This window comes from Muntiacus reevesi, chromosome 12, assembly GCF_963930625.1.
Source record: "Muntiacus reevesi chromosome 12, mMunRee1.1, whole genome shotgun sequence".
NCBI classification, from domain to species: domain Eukaryota; kingdom Metazoa; phylum Chordata; class Mammalia; order Artiodactyla; family Cervidae; genus Muntiacus; species Muntiacus reevesi.
Window position 1 is genome coordinate 39,296,001 of NC_089260.1, and position 20,346 is coordinate 39,316,346.

At 40.6% G+C, this 20,346-nt stretch overlaps 1 protein-coding gene across 5 annotated transcripts in view; it reads right to left on the minus strand.

Moving 5' to 3' along the window:
- ZFHX4 (zinc finger homeobox 4) overlaps positions 1–20,346 on the minus strand; it is a 201,877-nt gene that overhangs the window by 5,046 nt on the left and 176,485 nt on the right. For all 5 annotated transcript variants that reach the window (XM_065902516.1, XM_065902515.1, XM_065902514.1 and 2 more), the window contains exons 7-10: positions 15,126–15,259; positions 14,700–14,900; positions 14,046–14,163; positions 7,771–13,191 (exon numbers count right to left, since the gene is read on the minus strand). In XM_065902516.1, the coding sequence (XP_065758588.1) occupies positions 7,771–13,191; positions 14,046–14,163; positions 14,700–14,900; positions 15,126–15,259 (5,874 nt within the window). The remainder of the gene's footprint in view (positions 1–7,770; positions 13,192–14,045; positions 14,164–14,699; positions 14,901–15,125; positions 15,260–20,346) is intronic.

Sequence of the window (20,346 nt, forward strand, 5' to 3'; positions counted from 1 at the left end):
CCACCCCATCGCCTTCCCCCAACGGCCAAACATGCTTCTTCCAGGTTTACTTGTAGTAGGCATAAATGATTCTCATATCATTAGAGAAGGAGAACTAAATGCTCAGTAGGCAGACACATGTGGGGTAGAGTGTGACTTGAAATGGAAGAGATCTTTGCCGGATTTCAAGCATGCAGTCTAAGGTAGTGGCTGGTAAAAGCCTATCACAAAGCCATTTTTAGGCTCTGGATAGTTGGGTGAAAAACTAAAAGACAACTCAAGGTAGAAATGGGAACTGTAAAAGTCTGTGCCTTTCCTGAGTCTGTTTTTTTAGAGGCAAATACAGTTGGTTGCAAGAGGAACAGACTGGAAGCCTAATTGGGTTGCGGTTTGTTCTTCAATGAAGGAAGGCTCACTACCAAATGATTCAGACAAGGGCCATGATGGAGGTCTGATGGATGGGCTGATGGAAGAAATAACTAGGAGAAGGTGAATGAAGTTTCAGTGTATAGCTGCAGGGAAAACTCTTTTAAATACTGGCTAGTCTTCTATGCTAAATGCAACATTTGGATGTTAAAAAAAAAGAAAAATAACTGACACAAAAAGTGACAATTTCTTTAGCTAGAAAAAGAACTTTAATTTTTTAATTGGCCTTTACCCAGCTGAGAAACCTTGTCTAAGGCTTAGCATTCAAGATACTCTCAAGTCCTCAACATCACTCTCAACCTGACCCCAATCATTATCATATTACTGTCAATTAGCCTAGCTTATTACTGGCTGCTCTTCTTTTCAACCTCACCACACCCAATTTTTCTCTGACCTGCCTGCTTTGAAATAATTTCTGTAGTTGTATTATTAACAGTATCTAAGGAATTTCCATCATGTTAGGGAATAGTCTTCCAATATCCTCAATGGTAAGTGGGGAGAGATGCTAAAAATTCCATTTTTTTAAAGTAGGTAAATGGAGTCCTAGTATGGTAAAGTGAGTTGACAGAAAGAAATCTACAACTCAATGGTAGATGTGGGAGTGGGGAAACTAAATTTTATAGCTGTCACTCAAATTCAGCTTCCACTCAAATAGAATTTATTTCCAATATTAAACAATTGGAATATTGAAAATGAAAGAAAATAATCCTTGAAACTAGTAACATTGTATTTCCAGGAGAAACTGGTAGCAAATAACCACATTTCACAGCAGAATGGCTGACACATTCAAAATAAATTTAAATGAAACTGGCTTAAGATTTGCAGGGCTATGGTAGGAATAATGAGTTATTAATAATTCCTGGATATTTAATCCAATTTAATATGATAGACTTAGATTCTATGGGACTTAGACACAGACCAAGAGAAAACTGTGAAAGATGGAGTTGCTTTTGGGGCCCAAACCCACAACTCCCTTGCCTTTTCCTACATTGTGATGCCTGGTGTCTTAATCTTTCCACTTGTCTCTCTGTAAAATTTTATTAACAAGAAAAAAAACAAAAAACAAAAGATATGAATAAACCCATGTCTGAAAAGGATCAATATATACTAGATTAGATAATTTGAAACTTTTTTTTGCTATGATATTCTGATTTCATGATATTCTCAGTGATTTTCCACTTAACAGAGGGTAGTGTATTAATTCAAAAGAATTAATCCCTGATTCACAGAGTTTCAGGCATGAGTGATTTGAGTGGAAGAAGCTTTAAGGAGGACAGAAGATCCTTCCTTGTACTGTTAGAATGATATTAGGTTGGTAGCCAGCCTCTTTTGCCTACTCATAATGCCAATCAGTTTTGGGTCAAGAACACCTAGGCTTCATACTCAATAATTATCCCTCTACTGCCTAACTGCTTTCCCTCCTAAATCTAAGGAAACTGCTGGCTTACCTATCTCTCTGACATGAGAATTTAAGACAAGAGAAATTTTAAGGAACTAAGACTTTAAAAAATCGCAGTGGTAGTTAGAAAGCAAGTAGATCGATATTTGTTGACTCAGGCTTTCCTATCAGATGGGGTCTACAAATTCTTGTCTAGAGGTCATATAACAAAGTAATGAAAATTTTTAGAAAACTGCAGTAGGAATCTTAACTACTATAGTCAAAGACTATCAGGGATTTTTAGAAATTCAACATCTTGAGGAGTACGCTGAGTTAAACAATTAGCTAAGTAAAATTTTTAGTAAATGAGATACAGGCTAAGGATAATGAATAATGTACATCAGGTCTACTACTAAAAGACATACACTTGTAGAAGTTCACAATCAAAAATTCCGTAGTCAACTGATGTATGAAAACCAGATTTAGAAGAGAAAAACTGAACACCAATCACGATGCAGAATAAGTGGTGGTAATTACAAAAGATGGGGCTTCCCTGGTGGCTCAGTGGGAAAGAATCCTCCTGCTAATGCAGGAGATGCAGTTTCCATCCCTGAGTCAGGAAGAGTCCCCTAGTGAAGGACAAGGCAACCCACTCTAGTATTCTTGCCTGGGAAATCCCATGGACAGAAAAGCCTGGTGGGCTACAGCCCATGGGGTTGCACACAACTTAGCGACTGACAACAACAGTTATACAACATACTTTCTTTCCTGTTCCCTAACTCCTGGTCCAATTCTCTGAAATTTCACTGAGAGATTAAAGTTTTCCTACAGATGATCTCCTATTACCGTGATTTTGTTTAGTTTTATTTTCCCAAAACTGCTAGAGTGTGTTGGCTGCTAAGTTGTATCTGACTCTTTGTGAACCCAAGGACGGTAACTGGCCAGGCTCCTCTGGCCATGTGATTTTCCAGGCAAGAATACTGGAGTGGGTACCCATTTCCTTCTCTGGGCATCTTCTGGACCCAGGGATCAAACCCAGGTCTCCTGCACTGCAGGTGGATTCTTTACCATCTGAGCCCCCAGTAAAGTCTGAAACTGCTGTCTATGCCCCCAAAGTAATGCTTTTTGGAAGAAAATGCCTGTCTCCCCATGAACATAGCATAGATTTAGTGCTTTTTCCCCAAGTTGCTTTGATCTAGGTCTCTCAGAGGAAAAATTTATTCTTGAGGTGAAAAATAACACTTATGATGTACATGGGCCAAAGACAATTGTGCTAAAATTATTAAATACTTACTCTTATCTAGATTTACCCAAAAAATGCTAATATATTACACTGAGGTATGAGAAAAATGCAAAGGCATGTTCTAAAGTTCCATTTAAGGGAACCGGATTAGTCAGTATTTCCAGAGACTAATGGAACATATAAAAATCAGACACATAAAAAGAATCAGACACTGCTTAAAACAATAAAGTAAATATGTTAAAAATAGAAAATCAAGTTATTTTCCTATTCTTCTTGAGGAAAAAGCCAAAAGAAGCTAACCTCCTAAAGGATAAAATGTGAAAGTTTCCTAATTTTTTCCAGGTGTACAGGCATATAATTTTCTATTACTATTTTCCCTTTTTGCATATGATCATGATAGAAAAAGACAAATGTGGAAAAATTTTTTAGCAGAAAATAATTCATTTTGTTAAAAAATAGGTAGTAGTAAGTAGTGATCCTAAACGTGTTTTTGTTTAGTCACTGAGTTGTGTCTAACTGTTCTGCAACCTTGTGGACTGTAGTCTGCTGGACCACTCTGTCCGTGAGATTTCTCAGGCAAGAATACTGGAGTGGGTTGCCATTTCCTCCTCCAGTGGATCTTCCCAACCCAGGGATCAAACCCATGTCTCCTGCTTGGCAAGTGGATTCTTTACCACTGAGCCACTTGGGAAGCCCGATATTGAACACAGGCCTCAGTCATTGTTCAGGAAGCAGGCTCACATGATGGATATTACTCTTCAAAGGGTCTTCCTTGTGATCTTGAAAGACCAAACAATTTGGAAATTAAGATAAAAAAGTTTTATGAGAATTAATGCTGCTAAAACAATAAGAATTCCATCCAAAAAAGAACAAAATGGGTATTTAAAATCAGGAAATTTGGAGGTTGATAAATGCTAAACTGAATATGTACATTTCAATTAAGTCAGTTTGCGGGTGCAGCCTTTGGAATCAGACTTATTACTTATTTTATGGCTGATCTCATTCAATGAAGCACTTTTCAGTGATTTTCTTAGGAACAAAATCTTAAAATGGGCCCAAGGTGAACACATCATATTATCAAAATTTATCCATATGGATAATAAACTGTTAGAAGAGCCCAGCGCATGTGAGAGATACAGGAATATTCTACTTATGAAGTAATTTTCTTCTTTTATTTCACCTAGCTGGTATACCTATTTCTTCCACAGAGCATAGGAGATACTTGTTTGATGAAATGTAATCCAGTAGGAAGATGTTGATAGTGAGAGAGGGAGTCACAGCTCTACTCCATGAGATAATTAAAATATTCAGCAGTACCCACCACAGATCAATTAACCTAAAAAAGATGTGAGCTGGAAGTGTGGGAATTCAGGCTCTCAGATGGGATCCTGCTGGTAACTGTGCTGTGCTAATGTTTAAACTCCATCAAAAACAAAACAACTAATTCAAGAGAAATTGCAAATTCCAGTAGGTATGTTCATGGACCTTTTCTCTATATAACACTCTCGTCTGTTTTGGTCCATGATTTAATCATAGAGCAGACACATGGTGCCTTTGGTACCTGAAGCATTTAAAAACTTCAGCTGCATGTAACAAATTCTGGTAAATTCACTTTTCATTTTTTATTGTATTTTCTAATTTTTCCTTGTTATGGCTACTTAGATACACCCATCATTTAAAAGTCAACATTTAATTTCCAAGTTCATGGCATTTTTAATGTATCTTTGATATGAATTTCCCACTTTGATATTAATTTCTCATTTAAATGCTTTCTTCTCTGCACTTGCCCTCTCTGTTTTTTGAGCCTTCTAACTTTATTGAGACTTTCAATGGCTAAGTCAAAGATCTCCCTTGGTAAATTGTACTTGAAAATATGTGTGTTATTTTCAAATCTTTTTATATTGACTTCTAACATAATTCCACAATGATAAGGACTCTGTATGATTTTTTTTTTAAGACTCTGTATGATTTTAATACCTTTAGACCATGAAATTTTTGTCCTTGTTTTATATCCCTGGATATATTCCAGTGTCTCCTAGCTTATAGTCTGCTGCTGCTGCTGCTGCTGCTGCTGCTAAGTCGCTTCAATCATGTCCAACGTTGTGCGACCCCATAGACGGCAGCCCACCAGGCTCCCCCGTCCCTGGGATTCTCCAGGAAAGAACACTGGAGTGGGTTGCCATTTCCTTCTCCAATGCATGAAAGTGAAAAGTGAAAGTGAAGACGCTCAGTCGTGTCCGACTCTTAGCAACCTCATGAACTGCAGCCTACTGGGCTCCTCCATCCATGGGATTTTCCAGGCAAGAGTGCTGGAGTGGGGTGCCATTGCCTTCTCCAAGTTTATCGTCTATGGGAACTTGAATAGAATTTGTATCCTACTATTGTGTGAAAATTGTATAAACCTTAATTATGTTGAACTGGTTCATGGTGTTTTTCAGGTCTACTATATCCTACTTTTCTATATATTCAGTCTACTAATTTTTGAGAGTTTGATATTGAAACATCAACTGAAAATCTTAATTTATCTACTTAAAAACAATTGTAATATATAGTGAAACCATATATAACTTTATTCTGTATTTTCCAAGTCTCTTGTAAATATGTTATATTTTATAATTTAAAAAAAAAAGAGAGAGAGAAAAAAAAAAAACAGTGCTCATCAACAAGGGCCTGCCTCTAACATCTTTCCACAACTCTGATAGTTTTGCCAATCCATATTTCAGAAGAAGGATATAAATTATATTTATGGTGGTAGAATGAGGAGAAATGAGGAGGTAGGTTGTTTAAGTATTTCATAAACATATTCTCTCCTCTCCCTCCTGGCTTTCTCTTGCACAGGCCCTCTGGCTACTAGTTTCAGAGTGACAAAGGGGAAAGGCAGTCAGTGAAGGACTCATTGTCTAAGCAAAGGCCTCCTGATCCGGTGGAGAGAAAAACAAGATGTCCTGATCACCACTTAGGAGGGTGACTACACAGGATCATCCATGAAAGCCGACTTGCAGATTAAAGGCACACATACTTGAACTGTTCTTAGCCCATTGTAAATACCAAATTTTATTCTATTTTACATAATTTTCAAATTTATATGTGTTCATGGAGTTTTTCCACATTAGACATTATGTGGAAAAGCTCTATTTTACATAATTGATCATAGTAGTTTTTCCACGTAAGACATTTTTCTAGATATTGGTTAATAATCACAGTGATATATAAAGTGAGACTAGAAGGCTAATACATTCAGATGCAAAACAATTAGCCATTGCATTATTCTTTAACTATATTTGACTTAATTGAAAGGTACAGATAAACACATAATTGTAGCTCTAATATTTAAGGCCCTAAGAATATTCAGATAATTAAGCCCAAGTACGTTCCGTACCCATAGGTGGACAGTGGAAGGTAACTAGTGCTATAGTTAAAGAAAAGGACCTTGAATAAATTTTCTGGGTAGAACTCTTTGTATTTGGAGATTCACTCTGCTTCTCTCTAAAGCCAACAAGTCTTTCTGGACAAGGAACCAGCTGAGTTAGCAGTGGCCAAGAGCTCACCTGACACCACAGTTTTTATGTCTTCCAAACTAAAAATGGGAATATTTTCCAAAATCACATTAAAATGAAAATTGCCATCAGAGGATGAAATTGAAAGGTTTGAAATTTATGTAAAAAGTCTAATTTGGAAAATGAAAAAAAAAAAAAAAAAGCCTTCCTATCATGTTTTGGAAACTTCCCAGATGTATTTGTTCATTCTAGATGTCTCTTTGGAATGTCATAATTTCCTTGTTAAAAAAAAAAAAATACTGTTAATTTGGAAAATAAAACTTAGCTTAAAAAGAAACTAGAATCTTCTTTTTTCTTAGTTTGTGTAAGGTACCACTTTTGTTATACGTGTGGCTATGTGAATGCCTATAACACTTCATACATTTTTTTCCAATAACTAGATACCTATACTTATTCACAAAATCTAAACTGTACATACTGCATTTGTCTTGATAAGCAATGAATTGGAGTCATCATCTAGGAGTGCCTCAAGCAGTTGCCATTTTGTTCTGTCTTGATTATAAATCTAGGCTAGTGGTGGTGGTAGAAAGATATGAAGTACTATTAATGTATTTTTAAGGTTGTAAATAAGAAACAAAATGAATGTTACTAAAAGCAAAATTGTACAAATTATCATAGAAGTGAATTCTTAGTAATTAAATTTTACATATCTGTTTTACTACCTGCTAGGTATAATGCAGAGGCATTCCTGTGGCTAGAAGACTCTTAGCTTTTGAACTTCCTGTCATTTAAGGGGGAAAAAAAACCCAAAACAGTACAAAAGCAAAAAAAAAAAAAAAAAAAAAATCAGTATTCCTTGGAAAAACATAAATTAAGACACCAATGAATGCTTTAATACTTTACTTTCTTAATATGTATAACAAATTTCATGTCACAGGTCTGTGCTGAAATGCCATTTGAAATTAATTTTGAAATGAGTATAAAAAAGGAATGTTTCTGAGATATAATGATATAAATAGCGTATTTCTGAGCCTCTAATCTCCCTGTAATCTACCTTTTTCTGCACATGTTTGGGGTGGTGTACTGCTTGGTTATTAACTATAGCCACTGAAATATATACTCCAAATAACTTAATGGTTTCACTTACTGAAATTAAGAGATCTGATATACCCCTATTCTTGGTTACATGTCACTGGCTTACTAATATCACTTAATTCACTAGACTGACTCTCCTTGACATGACTTACTGTTTGAATTTTGTGGAAATCCGGGCAAGGAGGATGGACCGTTCATTCCAGGGAGAAGGACTGGGGGGAGGCCCGGGAGTCCTGGGTAGGCTGCGGGCAGACTGATGCCGTGGAGGGAGCTGCTGTCCATCATGCTTGGCTGCTGCACTGCTAAGCCCAGCACGTCTGAAGCTTTCTTTATACGGTCAAGTTCTTGCTGAGCCATCAGCTGTCTAACGGTCGTGGGAGCCAAGTAATCTTTCTCCCGATCAAGCTGACTCCCAACGGTCTCCCTCACTTTGGAAATGTGCTGTTTGGAGAAAATGTGATCTCTGATGGACAAGCGGGCAGAGTACTTCACCCCACAGAGGGTGCACTCTGGCTTGGCGCCTTCTGTTCCACTTTGATTGATCATGAAAGGCTTCCCTATGTTAATTTTAAATTTCTTTTCCTTTGCCCTTGCATTCTGGAACCACACCTGGACCACACGTTTGGGCAGACCGATCTCATTCCCTAGCATCTCACATTCTTGCATGGTTGGAGTTCGGTAGTCACTGAAGCAAGCCTTGAGAACCTTGAGTTGGAGATTGCTCATCTGGGTTCTGAAACGCTTGTGACCTGGTCGGTCGTTGCTTTTGGATTTGAAAGGATTGCTGGAGCCGAATGGATTTGGCGAACTGGGGTCAGCTATGCTAGACGTTTCACTGCGGTCGGCATTGTCATCGGGGTCATCCGTGATATAAAAGCTTTGGTCATGGTCACCATCTTTATCACTGAAAGGTATCGAAGGGCTCGTGAGAGAGAAGAGAAACTTCTCATCACAGACCTCCGTGGTGGGGGTGGTCGCTGTTTTCGGCAAAGCGTCGAGAGTTTTGCCCTCTTTAGGAGACAAAGCTGGCTTCACCTCTCCGGAACTCCCCGTGGTACTTTCCATTTCTGCGTTCCCTTCGTCTCCGGTGGTGGCGTCACTGATTGCTGTATTAATGGACGAAGTCTCATCAAAATCAGTTTTATTTTGATCATACCCAGCCTCAGCAGGAGGGGCGTTTAAATTCTCTACATCCTCAGAACATTCCGCTTTGAAAGAAGAAGGGCTTAAGAGATTCTTGGGCGACAGTTCTGCCGTCTTGCTAACAGGTGTCGACACTGTAGAAGCCAACTCATTCTCACTCGAGAGATCGATTTTCGTTAATGGCAAAGATGGATAATCAAAATAAATGTATTTCTGCGGGCTATCTCCGCCATCTTCGGCGGATATTAAAGGGCTTGGAGGCAAGCTGTAACCTGCCTGCTTGCCTTCATTCCAGTGCCGGGAGCGAATGTGGCTTTCTAAAGCTGACTTGGCCTTGAACAGGGCTCGGCAGAAAGGACAGCGTTTATGTGATTGTGCTGGACCCACGGCCCGGAACTGGCCTTTTCTTTCTCGCGCTCTTGTATTCTGAAACCAGACCTGCACGACCCTTTTCTTCAGCCCCACTTCCCGCGCGATGTGATCGAGCATTTTCCGGGTGGGGTTGGAATCCAGCAGGTATTTTTCATAGAGAATTTCCAGTTGTTCCGGAGTGATGGTGGTCCTCAAGCGCTTATCACGGTGTTGGTCCTCCCCACTGTTCCCGCCTTCCTTCTCACTGCAGTTGTTCTCTTCCTTCTCATCCAGTTTCCTCTTAAGGGAAGCGGCCACGGTGGCCGGGGCTGCGGGATGGGAGGAAGCCGTCTGCGGGGGCATCTGTGTGAGAGGACCACCCAGCAGCTGGCCGGTCATCAGGGAGTTGTTGGGGTCGAATATCATGTAGGGCATGTCCATGGGCCGCTCCAGGAACGGGGAGTGAAGGAATTGGTTCTGAGCAGCCAGGAAGTGCATGTGCTGATGCTCCTGCCACAGCTCCAAGGTAGGGAAGGCAACGGTACACTGATCACATTGGTACTGCAATAACTGTGGAGGTAGACTGTTCTGGAGAGAAGTCATGGAAATCTGCAGCGGACTGGAAGGGACGGGGGTCTGAGAAGCCGAGGGAGGTCGTCCCAGGAGCTGGGGCGGTTTGGGTGGCAGGGGCTGAGCGGCTGAGGCCGGCGGTGGCGGTGGCGGGTCCGAGGAAGAAGATGCTGTCGGCAGGGCTGGTTTGGTGCCTGGAGGGTGGGGCGAGGGGTCACCCGACTTTGGCTTTTCTGTGGGATACTCGGGCTTTGGAGACGTCTTTTCCGGTTCCGGTTTGGGTGACGGGATCAGGGGGGTACTGGTCCCAGAAGCAGAGCCCCCCGCAGGGGCAGGAGCGGTTTTGGCTGCTTCGGTCTGGCCAGGCACTGTGCAATGCTTATACACCACCTGATCCGTGGCGTCCATGGAGTCTTCGGTTTGGCTCTCATCTTGGGCGTCATCGTCTTCATCCTTGTAACACTGCTTTTTCTGATGCGTGATCAAGTCGAAGATCCTGGGGAAAACCACACTGCACTTTTTACACTGGTATTGCATGTTGCTCGTTCGGATGTACCGTTCATTTGTGAGTTCTCTTTTTTCGTTGTCTTTTGTCTCTGTTTGATTCTCATAACTCTTCCGCGCCTTCTGCCGAGCATTCTGGAACCAGACAACGATAACCCGGGTGGGGAGATTGAGAACCGTGGAAAGTTGTTCGATTTCATCATCTTTTGGGTAAGCGTTAGTGTCAAAAAAGTCTTGAAGAACCCGAAGCTGGTAGTCAGTAAACCTGGTCCTGGAAGACCTTTTACTGAAGGATGTGTCTGATTTGTAATGTTCTAGGGAAGAGGGCTGGGGGTCCATTCTGATATCTTCCAAAACCGTTATGGGAGGGTTACTGAAGTTGTAGGGCGAATCCTTATTTCTCTGCCGCTCCTTAAAAAGCGTGTTTCGAAACCAGTGCTTGATAACCTTCTGGGAGAGGCCAGACTTCTCTGCCATCTCCTGGATCTGTTCTTCACTCGGAGAATTGTTGATGTCGAAGTAAGCCCTCAGGATTTTCAGCTGGTCGTCCGTAATTCTCGTCCTCGGGCGTTTGAACTGCGAATGCCTCAGGAAGTTGGGATCCAAGCCGAGCTGTTGCTGGCAGAGCTGAGTGAGGTCCGCCGAGAGCGTGTCCATCGGAGGCAGCTGCAGGGCGAGCTGGGGCGGGAGGGCGGGATGTTGCACCGACTGCATCATGATGGACGGAAAGAGGGGAAGATCCAGGGATACTGGGAGCTGGACCTGCGGGGGTGCGGAAGGAGGTGGGGGCGGGGGAGGCGGTGGAGGGGGCGGGGGTGGGGGCGGGGGCGGCGGGGGAGTGGGCGCTGGGGCCTGGAGAGGGGCGGAGACCGCGGGGGGCAGTTTCACCGGCCCCAGGGAAGGAGGCTGCGGAGGAGCCGGAGGCAAGGGAGGCGGTGGAGGTGGGGGAGGCGGTGTTTCCGGAGAAGATGGAGAAATGGGATACAGCTTGTCATAGGCCTCCCTGTACTGACGGGCGAATTTTTCTAGTGCTCCGTACGGAAAAAACTGGCCGTGAACGTGCTCCTGGTGACTCTTTAGAATGAGAACGTTGGAGAACAACTTCCCACACGTCCCGCATTCCAGCTTCTCCGTGCTTTCGCCTTCCCCACTCTTGCCCTTCTTCTGTACCTTCTGCCTGTTCTCGTTGTACTGAATGACCAGTTCAAAACCGAAGTTTTCCAGTAAGGCTTTGGCTGCGTTTCCTCGGGCCCCTGATGCGATGCGGGGCGGCGGGATGGATGGTTCCGAGGACTTCGGCTTCTTTCCGAGGTCTTTGCTTTCTTTGAGTCCTTCGCCTTCACTTACACATTCTTGCTTTGGCTTGTCTTGCTTCTCGGCCATCTCTTCTGCCTCCTTGTAAGAGGGCACGTCTTTCACGATGGGGCAGTCGGCACTGGCCACGGTGCTTTGCTCTTGTTTCAATAACTTGCTGGCTTGCTGCTGCTGCTGCTGCTGTTGCTGCTGCTGCGGCTGTGGTTGCGGCTTTTGAGATGGCAGGTGGGGCTGTGTGGCCTGATACTGTTGTGCTTGCTGCTGGAGAATCTGGAGTTGAGTTTGGCCAACGTGATGTTGGCTTTGAATCTGCTGCTTCAAATCTTCAAGCAGGGACCCGGCCATTCCTGTCATGCCTGGCATGCCAAAGGCTGCAGAGCCTGGCAAGCCTAGATCCGGCCCCAAACTGAACTCCGTCCCAGGGATGTAGAAGGGAAAGAGAAACTGAGGCTGCTGAAACTGCAGCAGCGCTTCTGGGGTCATAGGAAAATGGGGCAAAAACGCGGGGTTGAGAAACTGAGGCTGAAAGAAGGCTGCCTGCTGTTGCAATTCATGCTGCAGCTGCATCTGAATCTGTGCTGGTGACTGCGGTGGGTGATGCGTAGGTTGAGCAGAGATCAATTCCGGAGTTTGCTTTTTATTTAATTCTTTGGCATCTAAGTGGGTATCTTTGCTGCCTACTGCTGCTAAACTAATGGAATCTAACATCCCTTGACTGGGACTGTTCACGCTGGCTGCCACTCCGTGCCCGCCGGGTGCATGGCCACCACCGGGCTCCAGCTTCGCTGCCCTCGCCTTCGTCTGATGGAGCACAGACCTCATGTGGATTTCCAAGGTTGAGCTTTGGCTGTATGCAACGTTGCAGATGCTGCACTTGTAGGGTTTGTTATCTGGGCTGTTGTTGGTTTCTTGAGGGACAGGGCTGGAGGCTTCCTGCAAAACCTTTTTCAACTTGTGCAGGTGAGACACGGAGTTATAATGGACCAGGAGAATGTTCTTCTGGGTGAATGACTCTTTACACACGGTACACTTATATGGGCGAGATGGATCGAGGAATTTTTCCATCGTAAAATTTGGCCCTTTTCTAAAAGGTAAGGTCCGCTTTGGTTCACAGCCCATGTCATCTGGAATAGAACTACTGTCACTGCCTACAGGACTTGCCTTCCCTTCATGGTCCACCTCGTACTCTCTCTCCATCTCCTGCTCTAGGGCATGGTCCTCCTGGGCCATAGGTTCACTCTCTGCCCACAGTTCCCCGTTCACGGGCAAGGAGGCATACAGTTGTTGAAGTTCGGCTTCACTCAGTTCGGGGTGGCCTGCTTCCAAGTGTTTTTTTAAAGCCTGGAATGTACGGAAACTACGCTGGCAGAGGTTACACATAGTGGCGGCCCGAATCGCATGATACTGGGAATGTATCTGAAGCTTCTGCATAGTCTTAAAAGCCAAGCTACAATGGTTACAGCGATACTTGTAAACGTGGCGGTCTGAGACAGAGAGCGGTTGCCTTTTCTGCTGTTCACTTAACTGATCTTGCAGTGTGTCGGAGATTTTCAAATCCTTACTGCTATTTTTATTCCATTCCGACACTTCTGTGGCTTCTTTCGTTGGTTTCTGCTCCTCACTCTTTATTTCCACGCTAGCCTTTGAATCATCGAGACCCGCCATACTTTTGTCATCCATCGGACTGTCACCTGTGTGAAGAAAGCATAAACAGAACTTAGAGGAAGCAAGTCTACAGATTAATGCCAATGAATGTTGTTATGCAGCAGCCTCTGAAGGGCTTCCCTGGTCACTCAGTCAGTAAAGAATCTGCCTGCTAATGCAAGAGATCGAGGGTTTGATCCCTGGGCTGAGAAGACCCCCTGGAGAAGGAAATGGCAACCCATTCCAGTATTCTTGCCTAGAGAATCCCATGGACAGAGGATCCTGGTGAGCTACAGTCCTTGGGGTCGCAATGGGTCAGACATGACTTAGCGACTAAACCACCACCACCGTTGTTAAGGAGGAACCTCCAAAGACATCACCCCTGACCTCAAGGAATTTCAGCATGGGAAGAAAATAAGTCAGAGTTAGCATGCTACCAGCAGTGTGATAGCAAGGGTTGTAACCTGTGTTCAGGAATTAGAACCCACAAAATATTCCTGGTCAGTGGTATTTAGGTCCCCCAAGGACAGTTTAGGCTTCCCAGGTCAATCTGGTAAAGAATCTGCCTGTCGAGAAGATCCCCTGGAGAAGAAAATGAAAACCCACTTGCCTGGGAAACCCCATGGACAGAGGAGCCTGGTGAGCCACAGTCCATGGGGTCACAAAAGAATCAGATATGACTTAGCAACTCAAGAGCAACAATAACAACAAAGGGTCATTTACAGATAACCAGATAGTAGATATGCCTTGGAAATGATGGTTTTGGGAAATGTGTGTTTCTTTTTTTTCCTCTGTGCATCTCAAAAACATAAAATCTTTGATCGTAATGATGCTAGATCAGCATCATGAATAGAAGGCCCAGAGTGTGTCTGGCACAGATCCTGGTCATAGGCTGGCATACCTGAATATTTCCCAGCCCCCTCAGCTGTGATGACTGCAGATGTGTCCCTCTCTGACTTCTCAGAGGCGGCTGCTGGCAGTAGCAAGCTGTTGGGCATCATAACATCAGGGACAGGCACCTGTGAAAACCAAAGGGGTTCATGACAAAGGTACCCCAGACATCACGGACTCCATCACATTTTACCCCAGACCGTTGTGCATCCCAGTTATATTTTCCAACCAAAGCAGGGACATTCTGTGACTCTTATAGGTCAATGCTCCCCTTTCAAATTTCAGATCAATGCTGTAGCAATGCTGTATTCTTCTTTACTTTTCTTTCTTTAAAAAATAAGTTTGGAGGTTTCCGTAGCCCAGAAATGATAGCCAAGCAGAAACTCCTAGTGCCCACAGGAATCATTTGATTAACATTATAGGTATGAGAATAAGGCTGCAAAATCTGTGTTGCTGAATCAGCTATGCCTTGTATCACACCGGGGGTTTATTCCCAAGTCACAGGAGAAACAAATGGGCCTTTACTTGTGATTTCCACAACACGGTCAGCAAGAGTTTGTCACCCCCAGAAGAAATACGTTTCTGTCACACAATAATGACAGATTTTATGTTGATACCTTCACAGAAGTCATGGCACGCATGCATCAACATTTGGTACCCTTACTGTCATGAGCAGCTTCTCCACGCAATCCGGAGACACACTGTGCAGATGCGTCAGATGAAGCTGGAGGTGCATCTTGTTGCTAAGGACGTCCTGGCAGAGGGGACAGCAGATGACCGGCTGTACTGAGTGTTGTGACAAGACGTGCATCTGGATACGACTTTGGTCCCTACTATTGTAGTTACAATAAGGACACTGATAGAACTGGAAAATATCAAATAAACATGACTCCTATTAGTTAACAGATGTTGATGACTTTGGAGCATTAGAAGTCAGACCAAGAGTTAATGACCTTGCCAATTACAGTGTCTCCATACATTTCAACAGCATGGAATGGTTTGGGGGCTCTACAATGATCAAGGGCAACAGTTTAAAAAAAAAGTTTACCCAGCAAAGGGAGAAAAAAAGAAAAATACAAACCATGTGTACCTGTTCGTGACAGAATTTATTGTCCTCTGTAGGCTTTGATCTTTTTGTTGACACATCCTCTTCTTTTGCCAGCAGGAGTGGCTGGGTTCCCCCTGCCACACTGACTTTTAGCTCCTTTTCTGGTGTGATTACTCCTGTTCCCCAAAAGAGAATAGAACATCTCGATCTTAAAAGACTGACAATGTCAAAATGAGAAAAATGATGTCTTTTGCATAGCTTTAAGTCCATTGAATCACCAAAAGGAGGGACAAGCATTTGTAAATGATGCTAATCTCAAAAGGCAAAAACACACTTCTTTTTGTCCACTGACCAAGTGGACTTTATAAATGTGTTTTAAAATGTACTTCTGTCTCCTGTTTAGATAACCCTCAGTGACCATGAAAGATTCATCAATGACACATGCCCTCTGCTGTCTCAATATACCTTTATCACATTAAAGCAAATCTATTCCCATTCACAAATGCTAGCTTAGAAAATAATTATTTTTGGAACTGTTTCATTACCTATCTTTTATTCTAAAATTCTGGGACACTAAAAACACTTCAAAATTCTGAGAAGGGCTGACAAGTTATAATTCACAAATGAAACCAATGCTTTTATGTGGTGAATATAGGATTTTAAAATTATACACTATGTATCCACCGCTGCTTTTTTGTGATTTATCCTTGGCTTTAGATGTTTCATCAGTTGGCTGCGCATATGACATTGTAGTCCAAATCAAGAAGACAATTGTTTTATGAGGTTAATCTGAATATTCCGTGTTAAAGACGGTTTAAAATTTTGCCTAGATGAGCAATGTAATGTATAGAAGGCTCACACACATCAAAGGATAGAGTGTGATTCTAATTTCCCAATCTAACAGAAAATTCTTTCCAGCATCAATTTCCCCGATAATCTCCTCTGTGAGGCTGGATATTACAGCGACGTTGGGTAGGCATGTCACATACATCTCAGGACAAACACAAAACCTCATTTACCAGCCATTCCGATCTCATCATAGTGCGGCATCATCTGACCTTTTTTCTGCTGTTTATTATGAGTATTTCTAATTTTAACTTTCAATTTTCACCATCTTCCAGTCAATTTGCAACTAAATTATTTCCAGGGTGAGGACACTATCACTGGACAACTGGGTGCAAATACATCTTGAAATGCAATGAAGCTAAACCATTGATTGCTATCAGACCCCGCGTAAATATAGAGTCTAGGCGTAATCTGATTGTATGCTGTGCATGAAGATTTATCTTGATTTTTTTTTCCAATCCACATACGGTTCATATAAATGAACAAATTACACTTTATTGCAAAATAACCCAGTTTTAATTTAAAAATAAGGTCAAGGATGTTATGAAAACAATGTAAAAATGAACCCCAAAATAGATTATTTTTCTCTCCTGGATGGAGATGCATGTTTTATACCATATAAATAATTTTCGGAATTTTGAATTTTGAAAGAAATTTGAAAGTAAGTCTGACTCTAAGGAGACCGAAATTAAAATAGAACTTAAATGACATAATGACAATAATGTTATTCCATTGAGGTCTGTGAAAGGTATAGAATTAGTGCTACAGTTTCAAACAAATTGCACTGAGACTTATTTCTATTGATAGATTTACAAACACTAGATTTTATTTGAATTGGTACATTTGTCTTATATATACAGATATATTAGAGAAACTTAGATTCTTTCTAGATATTTGAAAATATAATTTACTGTAATTATATTTGAATGATTTAAATCCGAGATAAACTAAAGAATTTTATCATAGTGATTAAAGAATATCCAAGTATTTCATCTCCAAAGATATCTCAAAACCAAGAACGTTTATTTTATAATTGATCCTGGTATCAAAAATTTTTTTTCTTCTAAAAGGAAAATTCTCAAAGCATAATATATTTTGTGCTATCATTTTAAAAAGTGTTAAAAACAAATACAAGAAAACAATGTGATATATAAGGTTGGCAAATAAAACTGACTGCTTAAGGTGTCAGATCAAGTTGTATAAAAATCATTGTCATTTAAATCAGCGAGTGTCTATCAGTTGCTTTTTTCCTGTGAGGCTGGAAATTTTTTCTTTTAAAGTTCCCTAATAATGAGGAAGAATATGCTTCCTTAAGAGAATAATACTATGTCATAGTCCCTTATCAATTCTTTTGTGTACACGGTAGAATCTGACATGACCAAATAATAGGTTGGTCCAATTCCATATGCTATCAAAGACTGTCACACAGAAGGTAAAAGAGAATTTCCATAATTCTTGTTGCTTACAGGCTTTAGGAATATCAGAAAGAATACACTTCTGGAAACTTCTAAATCTATTAAATGTTAGCTATGGCCTTATTTTTATAAGCATATATCTTCTAATGTTAGTACTGTAAGGGATCAGAAAAACTGATTTCAAGGCTTGAAACATTTTACCAAGACTGTACATTGGTGTAAGTATTTGATATAATTAATCCATATTATTTTTAATGTATATTCATATTATCAAGAATATAATTGCTTTTGAATTTAGGGACATTTATGCTGCCGCAAGAAAAGAGTTAAGTTTTAGGGTCACTATTTCATAGCCATTATGGTAACTGCTGGATATAGTATTCTACCCTATATATGTGTCAGCTTCAATATTTTTTGGCTAATTAAGTTAATTAAACCATGATCTTAATGTAAGTTAGGGGCTCCCTAAAGACCATTTAATTTTAAATTGAGAAGTTATAAAATCTAGACCCCCAAACTCTAGCTAGGCACCTCCGAAATACATGCTACTGATAAGAAGCAGCAGCAGAGAATGTTAAGATGCAATAGCATATGACAAAAACAGACTGTTGAAGCTAAAATAGGACATCATGATTATCTGCAAAAATGAGGGACCTTATATTTTATGCATGTATGCCTTTCTACCCAAAGGGGTACCACCTCAGGTATTACTGCCTCCCTGGTGAATTATAGAAAATCAAATCTGGGATCTTTTTCTGAATTGTTTTATTCTAGAAATATATTAAATACAGGCTAATTACTTTTAGGAAGGTTTTAAGTGTTCTGACTACTCATAATTTATGTTTACAACTTTACTTGAAATGAACACTGTTTTGTTACCAAAATTTTGAAATGAGATCATAATTCATTTTGTGTTATTAAGGCCATCACAATATCTTCAAAGAAAATGTCATTTTAATGTACTTTTAACTAAAAAAATGAAGTCTAATTGCAAATAAACACTGCCAAATAGATGAGTCAATAATTATCTGTCAGTTATGGGATTATTTAACTTGCATGAGATTGCTAATATAAAAATGACATAATTCATTTCAATTCAGATGCCGCCTACTTAATAAATTTTCAATCCCTAAAATACAGAAGGTTGTAAAATGGTTTATGTTCATAACAACTGAGGAAAATCCAATAACATATATGTATTCAAAACAAATCTTGAAAAAATACAACAAAATGCTGGGTTATTACTTATGAATCAATGTATTTGATAAAGTTTGAATACTGTAAAACTTGGATATAACATGATGTTATTCAACTCCAAATAAGCCTAAATTATAATTACTGGTACAGTATTCTTTCTAATGAGACTAGAATGAAAGGATAATTTTAATTGCAGTAATGAAGGTTAATTTCCATCTTTCCTCATGTTTACTCCCTTATTAAAAAGTGGTCCCCTTAGCCATGGCAGAGACATATTACATTTTCAATGCAAATGTATTAATCTGGATAAACTCTATATTAATTCTTGTAGTGCACAGAGCTATAATTTGGATTATAATTAATCTAAAGTGGCACTAGATTTAAATGACAATATAAATGAGGCATTAGGAGGCTTTTCTATTATGAATGAATATTCAACAAATATAACTTGCATATTGCCAAGTCTCATTTTGAAAGCTCCCGTCCTAGAGATTAATGTCAGCAACAAAGTACAACAGCTTATACAAACACCTTCTTCCTAACATGTGTTAATTCCTTCCTGTCTAAAAAATTCTGTGTTAAAGTGAGGTCACACTGTTTCCCATCTAGCACATTCAGATAGTGATTAACATATAAATTTGCCAGGATTTTTGACATTTATAATTGACATCAGGAAGAAAACCAATATACACATAAGTGGATATTTAATCATTAGAAATACTTATAAGAAAAAAAAAATTCATGTAATAATTTTTTCACCTAATCAGATTCAATGTAGAAAGCAGAAAACGTTGTTAAAGGTTCACGTTGAGAGTGGGCACCCCTGTCTTGTTCCTGATCTTAGAGGAAATGCTTTCTGTTTTTCATCATTGAGAATAATGTTTGTTGTGGGTTTCTCATATGTGTATGCCTATGGCTGATTCATGTTGATCTATAGCAGAAACCAACACAACATTGTAAAGCAGTTATCCTCCAATTAAAAATAATAAATAAATAAAAATGCACCAAGGGGATTAAATATGATCATGTGAGTTGTCAATAGTAAGAACTGTCAATGTCTGGGATGTTTCAAAGCTAAACATTTGCATCTCAGTAATTCCTTTCAGTTGGGTAAAGTACATTTTTATCTCTATAGATGTAGTTAGAGAGGCATTCCTATAGGGCTAAAAATGTGTCTTAGAAAACTATCATTATCCAATGGTCTGTATCCTCTCACATGCCTGAGTAGTGATGAGATGGTACAATGAGATGCCCAAGAAAGCATAATAACTCATCAGGCCATTAGGGAGTGACTGAGCCCATTATTTATGTAGACCAGTAAACCAAGCTGATGGAGACAGAGCCCTTGTATCTGTGGTATGTTCCAAGCAAGACTCCTTACTCATTGATGAGATTGGAGCCATTTTCAAGGGATTCTCACAACTCATCCTTTACAAGGTATTAGTTACTGAAAGCCAAGCAGAGTGTCACATTCCTAAGCATTACGTGAATACTCAACAAACACCAGTGGGCTGTGTGTTTGACACGTTCTTCAGAATGTGTTGGGTTGTGGGTGGAACATACCCTGAAGTCTCTTTTGGTGCAACTGTGAGAAAATCACTACTGAAGGCAGGGAGAATCATGGCCTTCCTGAAGTAGTCAAGCAGCTAGCTTTCATGAGATCCTCCTAGACTTAAGCTGACTCCCTTGCTATTTCCAATTCTTTTTAAATGAAGTTTAGATGGCACTACCCTTGACCTTAACTGATCACAAGGTATTTCAAATACCTTGTCAGTATCCCCAGGAGCTGTATTATTATACAGCTA